Genomic DNA, 11,621 nt, shown 5'->3' on the forward strand with positions numbered 1-11,621 from the left:
TGTTTTCAGGCCAGTAGTAGGACCTAATGAGAAGTAGATAGTGGGTACTGTCTCACGTCAGAGGTCTACAAAGGAGATTTACATCCGTACGGCATATACTTTAGACCTATATAGACACACAAAAAACACAGACACGGATCATTACCTTCTACCCATCTACACACACATACAATATTGGCTCTATATCTGTCACACCAAACCACACAAAAACCCACACCCAGTGACACACACACACACACACACACACACACACACACACACACACACACACACACACACACACACACTTAGCACTGAGCAGTGTGTACTGGCTCTGCCACGGAGGGTGTGTTCCGGTCTTGAGGGCTATCCTGGACCTCCTCCATCTCTGTCACATTCCAGTCGGTGACAGAAGGAGCAGAGGGGAGCCGCTCCCCTGCCAACAGAGTGCCATCCACACTCACACACACGCAAACACACACAACCCAACAGACACACCCAAGTAAACAGATACGCAAAGACACTCACACACACAGCTGTTGTCGAGCATTAGAAAGCTGATTGTGTCTGTAATGTCTGACATTCCTGTGTTCTTCCCGTGCTCTCTAAGGTGGGAGGATTTGTAATGGACAGCCCAGTAATAATTATATCAGACTATTTGCATCATGTATTTTGTGTGTATGCTTGACTGGGTATGTGGCTGTGTATTAATATAGGTGTGTCTGTGCTGATGGTGATGTTTTATATACAGTACGTGTGTAAGCATGTGTGTACGATTTCATACACTGTATGTGTGTATATGTATGGACGTGTGTGTGTGTGGGGATGTGTGTGTGTGGGGGGGGACGTGTGTGTGTGTGTGTGTGTGTGTGGGGGGACGTGTGTGAGCAGCTGAGGAAATAGGCTACATTCTCTGGGGAGAGTCGATACAGTATTGGCTAAACGGACAAGATTCTGACCTCACCGGAAGCAAGACGTACTGTAGCTGTGGGCTAGGTGCCAAATTGCCTGCTGTCAAGTCAACCAGGTCCTATTGTTGCTCAACCTTGTTAGCCTGACACAAGACAGACATGAGGAAGCCAGGGAAATACTTTATAGAGAGAGTTAAAGGGATGAGACCAGGTAAAGCAGCAGCAGAAGCCAGGGAAATACTTTATAGAGAGAGTTAAAGGGATGAGACCAGGTAAAGCAGCAGCAGAAGCCCAGACAACGGGGGAAAGAGGGAGCCCTTTAAGAGGATTACACAGCAGTATCACATGGGGAACGCTTAAATCATAGGGCAAACAAGCCAGCTTTGACTCTTCACAGCTTCTTTTGTATGGATCGCTTTTTCAGCCATCACCTACTGAAAAGGACTTGAATACTTTCTAATAACATGACCTAGCCAATTGATTTATTTAACCTTTATTTAACTAGGCAAGTCAGTTAAGAACAAATTCTTATTTACAATGACGGCCTACCCCGGCCAAACCCAGACGACACTGGGCCAATTGTGCGCCGCCCTATGGGACTTTCAATCACGGCCGGATGTGATACAGCCTGGATTCAAACCAGGGCCTGTAGTAACACCTCTTGCACTGAGATGCAGTGCCTTAGACCGCTGCGCCACTCGGGAGCCTATGCATTGGACAAGACAGATGGAACACATACACTTCTCTAGTGTCTTTTTATATTAGTATATATCGGTCGTGTTCGTGGTTATCAATAAGATTCCATCACAGATCAACCATGTCTGCACCATTCTACACAACAGGTTGTGAGAGATGTTCTCTCCTGGGTGTGGAATGATTGTTTTCTGGCTTCCATCCACAGATGAGAGAAGACAGTTCCAGTTTGATTTGGTAGTATTGTTATTGCTGGTGTTTTTTTTCTCTCAGCTTGCTGGGTAGTTAAGTTGCCTTTCTTCACTTTAGCTGGTCCTCGGCTCGAATCAGAGCTCATGAGCACCTCTCATTTTTCTTCCCATCGTCTGTTGCCATGGTAACTGGCAGAGGAAGTTGGGTGCGAGGCGAGAGAGGAGGGGAGGGAGGGGGTTTGTGGGTAAAGGCACCAGGGAGCCCCCCCTCCTTCCTCTCGTACCCACTTTCCTCAATCAACATATTATCTCCAGGGGTTACTTAAAGAAACACTGTTGAATCGGTAAGTCACACTTAGGGAAGAGCGACATTCATGACCGTACGGTATAACAGGGGCTGTTCTTCCTCCATAACAACAATGGTACAGCGGCATCACTTCAAATGGCATCTCTGTATTTCTTTTTTAGCAGGCAAACAATGCAAGCTGCTCAGTGGTTTGTGCACGGACGGTTGTGACAACGCTTCACTCCGAAAAAGAATGTATAATTCCACATGTTGGTGCACCCTGTTAGTTACGGATCACTGCAGATACAAATAAACCTCCCCCTGGCTTTTGTCCTCAAATTTGAGAGAGAAACCATGATCAAATTAAAAGAAGCAGTTTGGGTTCTGGGCATAATGTTTTGAAGTAATCACTGGGGATTGGATGAAAACACAGACAGGGTGTTCATTTAACGACAAACAAATACAGGCTGTTGAGGGGGAGGGCCGGAGGACTACTCAGATCGTTTTGGACGTTTTTGCAAGATTCACAAAGGAGATTTCCTTTTAATGTTAAACAGGGTCTGCCGACAATGGTAGCAAAAATGGTTCCCAAAAAAAAGAGAAATAGTCTCTATTTGGAGCTGATTCTGTTGTAGTGCCAGGCAGAGATGGGGAGGGAAAGAGAGGGGGGGTAGGAGGGAGTGAGATGGTAGGAGCAGGAGCACAGAAAGACAGGGAGAAAAGACAGAAAGAGAGATAGTGAAGGGAAAAGAGGAGAAGAAGCAGGTGGGGGTTATGGGCATAGATAATCTAAAGCTATTCGATGGCATTAAACAAACTACTAGGCCTAATGCAAGAATCCTCCATTGGCCCTGGTGCAGATTAAGGTTGTGGGGTTGCCTGTGGAAGCCATTATATAATTCATTCTCCCTGATGAGATTTTGTTCTCTCATGGCATTTTTTTTTTATTCAAGGAAATCTCTAGCTCCTGCATTTTTTGTGTGACTTTTAATCTCTGTCTGTAACTAATTTGACAGTAACTTGATGTTTTTCCTCTGTACCTAATAATACTTTTTCCCATCCTGTGACTGATACAGTGCGCTAGCTGGCACAATGCTCTAGAACTGCTACAGTGAATACTCAGCCCTAAACTGGCGCCAAGGGGAAAAGCATTTCATTTAGTCTCTACTGGGTTTCCATCCGGCACATCAGATTACAGGTGGGCGGATTGGGAGCATGTCTTCTTTAAATAGTAATAATCATTTATTTCCAGGCATATTTTTTTTTTTTTACCTCTGTAGTCTCTGTCTATGATGAGAGGTAAGGCCTACATGTGAGTAGCGGCTGACTTTGGGTCAGATGAAATATGCCCCTTGAAACCACAGCTGTGGCATGTGCAGGCCAGTAAACCGCTCCGATTGGTAGGTTACCAATTCACCCACATCAGCCGAACCACATCCAACTATTTGGCAACTAAGGTGACAACCCCACTTTGTTCTATTGTCGTCATCACTTCATAAACGTTATCACAATATTGTTAATGAGTTCCAGGACCAATGGATTGGTATTGTCAGACGCAGGTGGGTAAATCTGTGCCCGCGGAGTAAAAATGATCATTTATAATACAGGTTCAATTCAAGTGTGAATTGCTCTGAACTCTTTTCGAGAGCTGCAGGCTACGCCACACAAAAGGCTTGCGTTAAAAATGCCTGCTGTGTTTGTATGAAAAATGAATGAGAAGAGAGCTTTGAGTGAGAGTGTCTGAGTTCCATTGACAGTGGAAAAGGAGGGTGCCTCTGAAGCCCACTCGCATAATGAAATCGTAGCCCTACGCTATACAAAAGCAGCGCACACGCTTGTATACATACGTCTCAATATGTCACATTAAAGCACACCACTGAAAAATCACAGTGAATTGCTTCACACCCCCACTACCACAGTAATCTCTCTCTCCCCCCTCTGTCACACGCACAGAAATAGCATGTAAACCGCAGACGAGGTGCATAGTGTCATCGGTTGCTAAGGGGAAAGGAAAAATGGGAAGACAGAGATTGTGTGTTACAAAATTAATTACAGCAAGATCCACTTTAGCAGGGACTGGGATGAGGGTTACGTGTTAAAGGAGCCTGATGCTAAAATTAGACCATGAAACAGAGAGATGTGTCATGTCCCTGTTTTAAATGACTGTTGCGCTGGAGATAAAATGACTGGAAGTAGCACGGAAAAAATATTCACGTAATAATTGTTATTTCTCTAATATATGTAAAGTGCATTCGGAAAGTATGCAGACACCTTGACTTTTTCCACATTTTGTTACGTTACAGCCTTATTCTAAAATGGATTAAAGAATTGTTGTTCTACATTAATCTACCTGTTTTTTCTTTGTGTGTAGATTGATGATGACAAAAAAAAACAGATTTAATCCAATTTAGAATAAGGCTGTAACATAACAAAATGTGGAAAGAGTAAACAGGGCTGAATACTTTCTGAATGCTCTGTAGATATTGTGCTCAGCAGATGAATGTGCTCCAGATGAATCCCTTGTTCTACCTCATCTAAAGGAACAGTGACATCCTTACCTATCACTCACTACTCATAATTCCCACAACTCCACATCTCTTATCCAAGTTCTCTCTCTCTCTCTTGCTCCTGCTGTGCCCAAAGCTACTTCAGTCTCTTTAATCCAATATGTTTTATTGGTCTTCTACTATCCTTTCTCTCTTCACCACTCCCTCCAGTTGTTAACTGTGTCTCTCTGTGTGTGCCTCTTTCATACAGGATTCTTCTGACCGTGGTGGTGATCTTTCGGATCCTGATCGTGGCCATCGTTGGCGAGACGGTGTACGAGGACGAGCAGACCATGTTCATCTGCAACACCCTGCAGCCGGGTTGCAACCAGGCCTGCTACGACAAGGCCTTCCCCATCTCCCACATCCGCTACTGGGTCTTCCAGATCATTCTGGTGTGTACGCCCAGCCTGTGCTTCATCACCTACTCTGTGCACCAGTCGGCCAAGCAGCGTGACAGACGCTACTCCTTCCTCTACCCGCTGCTGGAGCGTTCGGATTACGGGCAAAGTGGCACCAGGAAGCTTCGTAACATCAACGGCATCCTGGTGCACCACGGCGACGGTGGCGGGAAGGACGAGCATGACTGCATGGAGGTCAAGGAGATCCCCAATGTGCCGCGGGGGCTCACACATGGCAAGAAGTCCAAGCAGCGCCAGCAGGAGGGCATCTCACGCTTCTACATTATCCAGGTGGTGTTCCGTAATGCACTGGAGATCGGCTTTCTGGTGGGACAGTACTTCCTATACGGCTTCAGCGTGCCGGGCATCTTCGAGTGCGACCGCTACCCCTGCGTGAAGGAAGTGGAGTGCTACGTGTCGCGGCCCACCGAGAAGACGGTCTTCCTGGTCTTCATGTTCGCGGTGAGCGGCATCTGCGTGCTGCTCAACCTGGCAGAGCTCAACCACCTGGGCTGGAAGAAGATCAAGGCAGCCATCCGGGGCGTGCAGGCCCGCCGCAAGTCCATCTGCGAGATCCGCAAGAAGGACATGACCCACATGTCGCAGCCCCCCAACATGGGCAGGACCCAGTCCAGCGAATCCGCCTACGTCTGATGGAGACAGGGCTAAATGCTGGGTAAGTGAGGGGGCAGGGTAGGGAACGAGTGGGGCGACCACTCCATTCCACTCTCTCTTTTTACAGTTGTAATGGAAGGAGGAGGAGGGGGACGTGAAAAAAAGCTGCCAAGGAATATTTGCTGTATTTTTTATTTATTATGAGTCCAGCTGCACCTGTTCTTGTCACCTTGTCATGTGATTTTGTTTTATTGGGACGTTCCCAAAGTGCTGTAGGGAAGTCTTCAAGGAGAGGCTTCTGGCTGTTGTAGGGTTTCTGGGCCAGGGGCGGTGGGGTGGAGAAGGGGACCGAAGGGTAGGCTATGTCATGATGCTGTTCTGGCTTATGTCATCCATGATGAAGAGAGTAGGAGGGGTCGTGAGGAGGGGTCGTGAGAAGGAGCGGAAGAGCTGTCGCAACGATGATCCGACTCTCCACAACCAGCACACACGATGTCGACTCTCTAGCCCCTCTTTGCTGGTGTGGAGAGAGAATGATGTTCCTCTCAAGCTGGTCTGCAGAGATGACGATGACGGAGAGAGCCAGTGTTCGGGAGTCCTGGAGCTGGTGCCAGAAGAAACTGCTGTTTACATTTTGTCTCCTGGCAAACAATTATTAACACAAACACCATGAAGGAATATTAAAAACATTTTTTCTCTACTTCTCCACTGCTGGCACCTGCACCGTTGAGACTGAGGGTGGATGACAGTAATGTCTTCTCCTCTTTCTCCTTGGTGTAAACTTTAGAGATAAACCCAAGGAGGTCACGCATAAACGACACCTCCACAGTCACAAACCGTTCCCCTCCACACCAACACCCCCCACCAACATCTCTCCAGCATTCCAGTGTGTTTGTGACTGACTGAAATAAAGATAGAAATAGGGAATAAGAGAGAGTAAAAGAGGAACCTTCTCCTTGCAATCTCTCTGGTGAAGGACCAGATCATTGTATTACTAATTTATATGTTTATGATATCATTATTATGAGCTGATTTATTCTGTTTGTGACAAAGTTGGTACCGTCCTTTGGATTTACTTCTTGTTTGAAAGTTCCTGCATAGTATTGCCTCTTTTAGGTGAGAGACTATGTCAAAATAGATGTGTTTGTCTTTATGGAGGGAGGGGAGGCCAAAAAAACATGGTTGGGTTTTATGAGGGTACTTTGTTCTTGTTCATTTCAAAGCATTTTGCCTCCGATCGATGGAACTGAATTTGTGTCTGAGAGGAGGATTGCATGAGGTATTTGAAAAAGGCATGTACACAAGCAGTGCTTCTAAAAGGAACTACGTGTTGTCATGAATGGTACTCCTGACAGAGAACAATGTTCATCTACTGGTTTGTGCTGCATCTCTCTCATCTGTGGTGATCAGCAGGCAGGCCTTTAAGAGACTGAGGAAAGTACCAAGACAATAAGCGCTGCACCATGATCCTTGAAGACAGACGGGAGAGAGAAAGGAACTCTCGTTGGGGAAAGGTCTGTAGCACCAGCAATAAAAGCCCAACACACTCGCTCAACGCCACTGAACACAGGGTTCAGCTTTTCTACAATAGTGGTACGCTCTAAAAGGGATCCCACATTTACAGCACAATGGCCTTTGACCCTGCAGTGAGGCCAGACATGGATATATTGAGGGAGTGGTTTGTACACTGAGCAGTAGTAGTGTCCATGGCGATGAAATAATAAGAAGGCCAAACATGACTGGCGAGGTGCTTCACCATACTGTACACTGTGCCTGTGTGTGTGCTTGCATGCGTGTGTGCTCCTTGGTTTATGTCCCAGCAAAGACAGAATCCCCATCAGCATGGTTCTGCTTGAGTGGAAATGCTTTGGCCGGAACATTCTCCTGGTGTTCTACCCCAGGATCATATGGGAACCCTGTAATGGGGGTCACCCCAAGCACTGCCAAGGGACACACAGCCTGGAGTGTGTAATCTCTGAAACACTCTGTAGGGAGCAGGAGAGAGAAGAGGGAGAGGGGGGAGTTGCTGGTAGACATTGACATCAACACTACGTGTTCTTTTGGCACTTGCGTCTGGTACACTGTAAAACAGAGTAGACAGCCCAGGTTGGAGATGTTTGGGTTTACTGTGACACCGACTGGGCCCGGGCCAAACTAAATCCAGCCGAGAGGGGAGGAGAGGGAGGAACAGTCCCAGCATGCATTTCACACCACTCAACATTTATATGATGCAAGCCAAGCAGAGAAAACAGACATGGGAGGGGAAATATGGATGCCACTACCAGTGGAATATGGAAAGCCAGAAAGCCTTTAGTTGCACATTTGTTTGAAAAGAACAGGAAATTAACAATGTCCTAAACAGAACGACAGAAAGCCATGACATCGCTCAGACAGAGCCAAGGCCTCTAAAAACAAAGGCCTTGCTAGTCATTCAATTACAGAGGATTTACAACCAAGTTTATGGAGATAGAACGGTTCAGAACTGTCCCCATGTAAGATGGCTGACAAATTGTTCCCTTCTAGAGCATTGGGGCTCTATGAAATCAGCCTCTAGTGTTGTATCTCTATGTATGAGTCCAGCTATCCATGCTCCTCCTCTCTATCCTCACTGAGCACACTACTGATGTGGTGGTATAGTCTTATTGAGGTGTGACTGGTGAAGTGGCCAAAGAAGACTCTTTATTCATTCAGGCTCGTCTGTGATTCACCCTCTGATACCAGTCGGTAATCTCTAGTACAGAATTAGTCCCCTTCTTCAGAGCTCGTTGAATGTCCGTGGGATTGGATGTGGCGGAGCCTTGTTCTCAGAAGACCGCTGAGAGGGTGTAATAATAGGAGGTTAAGGCCGGGCTTTCTTTAAATGATCCTGGGCCCTTCTCTTTAAGAAATGGCTTGGTAAGGTTGGTCTGAAGTATAGTATGGATATACAGGACTCTCCAGTCCCCACGTGTCTCCTGTCTGGTCTCATTGAGGGGTATATAACAGGGTTGGGATGAGGACACTTCCCAAAGTGAACACTTCACAGGGTTCTAGCGGTCCAATGGTCTCTCCAGTCTATATGTGAAAATTATGCAATTTTCTTTTCTTGATTTGTTTCCTTTTTTGTCCTGACTTGTGGATTCATTTTATAGTCTGTTGCTCTCTTTTTTTGTACAGTGATGTAATTGAAAGACAAATTGAAAAAGTCGTTTTTTTTTCCTATGTAAAGAACAAAACATTTCAAATGTGCAAACTGGGGCGGTGTGTTGAAATGTAATGCACTAGTATTGTATCCCTCCCTTGCCAAAGTGATATGCAAATTACATGGGGTTTAAAATGTATTCTTTTTTTAAGGCATGTACAATGGCTAGAATGAGCATGTTTCTACCTGTTTTTAAAAACTCTCTTAAAAAAAGAAGAGTTTTTTTTTTTTAGTCGTTGTCCAAGCTTTTGAGATAAAACGTGTATTAAGTCTTGATGTCAGGAATGTCTAATTTCCAACTCTTTTACAAGTCAGTACCAACTGTCCTTTCTAAACCGAGTAGCGTAGGGTTCAGCCCTGCTGTTTTTTTACCACCATTTTGAGATACTTTGAATTACCTGCTATAAAATATTTAAAATAATAACGCTTAAGATGTGAATACTCTGAATTAATACTTTTGTGCACTGTAAGACAAATGTTTCAGGGTAAATAAACACTACATTGACAAAATAGAGGAAACAACATTCCAGAGTAATGTAAATGAATTACGATCAAATTAATTAGCTCTGATGAGTGAATCAGTGAAGCCCTACGACACAGTAACATTATGGGGACTGTGTAGCCCTCTGCTTCAGGTCAACACATTGAGGGCTACTGCACATCATACAAACAGTCTCAGGAATTATGCACTTCTAAATGATTAGCAATCTTTTAAAATGAGGTTTTTATTCATATTTCTACAATTAATTCAACAAGACTTTTCTAAACGTTATCAGACAACACCTGCATCCTTTCTTAAAACAGGAAACAGCATATAGCTCAAACGGGCACATAAAGTATTGTCAATCAGTACACACATTAGTATTATTACATAACTTCTTGTATCCAAGCCTCAACCAGCCCTCTAGCCTGAAACATTGGTGCTAATCTACCCTCACCCTGTGATGCATTGAATCATTGACAAGGAAGAAGGTAATTTACCAGGCAAGTTCAGATAACTATTTCCTAGGAGATGGAAGTAAGGACCTCTCAAGCAAGGACAGACAACTCTTCCAATTGGCAGGAACGGACACCATCTGTGGTGGCAGAGAGCAAACCCTGGAAGTTGTGACACTTTTAAATACCTGCTGTACTGTCACTCTAGCGCACTACTACCACCAGCGCCACCTGTCCTAACCTCACATGTAGGGCTGCATCAAACCAGTGGCATGGGGGGTGTGGAGAGGTAACAGACCCAGGTTAACGTCATCAGGTCTGGAGACAAAGGGACCCGTCTAAACATTTTAACGAGACCGGCTGTGTTGAAGGTTTTATAAACAAGGGCTTTATAGTTTCAGCACAGAGAGAGTGTCTTGGTCTCCTTCATCCCCCTTCGCCATAGAAACATAACATACCGCTATCCCAATATTTATCTCCCTAAGAGGACGTGGTGTCTGTTGCTCAAGGACTTAATCAAACCTTTATCCTTGTGCCAATGGGTGATACGGGGTGCCGTCAACTTCACTAGCCTGAAAGACGAACACATCGGAACTCTAGCTCAGGAATATCTACACAAGGCAACAGCGAAAATGACGTCCCCCCACGAATGATGATACTTGTTTACATTCCTTTAGCATCCCACTCTCCACTCTGAGAGTCGGAGCCATGATGAAGCCAGCTCTGTCTTGTTATGTGAAGGACATGACACCCACTGAGTCCGAGGCTTCGAAGTGCTATAAGTGCACTCGATACATGGTGCTGATGTAGTCGACACAAACAGCCACATCGAGCTGGGGGGCAATTTCCAACCCTTTAATCTCTCATGATATCAATAGCGATGAGGTCATTTCATTCAACCGAGAGCTACTAGATCTAGTGAGGACGGGGCTAGGGCTGTGAGGTTTTTCAGAAGGGAAGCTTTAGTGTGGGGAAAACGCCTACTAGTTCGTATAGCCCACGTGTACCGCAGCAGTCCCCTCACCTGACACAGTGGCCCTTTGTGTCATAAAGTAGCATAGTTAGCGAGCTAGAGTCAAACAATTTTAAAAAAGACATCGCTGCACTGTAAAATGAACTTAGGCTTCCTTACAGGAGTGGTTGTTACGGTTCCGGCATAAACAATAATATCAAGAACGCGTTCGGGTACGAGAGTGGGTCGAGGACGAGGTTATGTCTATATTTGGCACGGTTGCAACCACAGGGTACTAAAACGACTGAACGTCAGGTATGTGTGTTCTTAAAGGAGCAGAAAGGGAAACATATTAGCTGTAGAAGAACATCTAATTGTTTCATCATAGCTCTGTATATCTCCAACATCTACATGGATGTAAAAAAAAAAATTATATGCCAAGAAATAAAATAAAAACCACTTTTTTGTGATTTTTAATGGAAAATCTGTTGTTTTGACTGCAGATTTCATTTTATATCCAACTGACCTTATTTGAAGGCTTCTTGACCATTGTTTCTGACTTGTGTACTGTATGTGAAGACTGAATAAAACCTTGAATGGTACACACGCCGAGCTTGACCTTATGGTGATTGATAGTGTGCAGCCCTATCTGAAGGGATGTTGGTGTCAAAATGTGAAAACAATGTTCTGCGTGTGTTGGTGTGTGTGTGTGAGAGACAGAGAGAGAGAGATGGGATACTGAGATGTCAGAATGTCAAAACAATATTCTGCATGTGTTGGTGTGTGTGTGTGTGTGTGTGTGTGTGTGTGTGTGTGTGTGTGTGTGTGTGTGTGTGTGTGTGTGTGTGTGTGTGTGTGTGTGTGTGTGTGTGTGTGTGTGTGTGTGTGTGTGTGTGTGTGTGTGTGTGTGTGTGAGAGAGAGAGAGATGG

General features: G+C 45.1%; 1 protein-coding gene across 1 annotated transcript in view; it reads left to right on the forward strand.

Annotated features, from left to right (window-relative positions):
* The window catches only part of LOC110503701 (gap junction delta-2 protein), a 36,278-nt gene extending 24,980 nt beyond the window's left edge, over positions 1 to 11,298 (forward strand). Inside the window, exon 2 of the mRNA XM_021582163.3 lies at positions 4,818 to 11,298. Within this exon, the coding sequence (XP_021437838.1) occupies positions 4,818 to 5,661 (844 nt within the window). The 3' untranslated portion in view covers positions 5,662 to 11,298. The remainder of the gene's footprint in view (positions 1 to 4,817) is intronic.
* The last annotated feature ends 323 nt before the right edge of the window (positions 11,299 to 11,621 follow it).

This window comes from Oncorhynchus mykiss, chromosome 24, assembly GCF_057628025.1.
Source record: "Oncorhynchus mykiss isolate SJ-2025 chromosome 24, ASM5762802v1, whole genome shotgun sequence".
In the NCBI taxonomy this organism is placed as follows: Eukaryota; Metazoa; Chordata; class Actinopteri; order Salmoniformes; family Salmonidae; genus Oncorhynchus; species Oncorhynchus mykiss.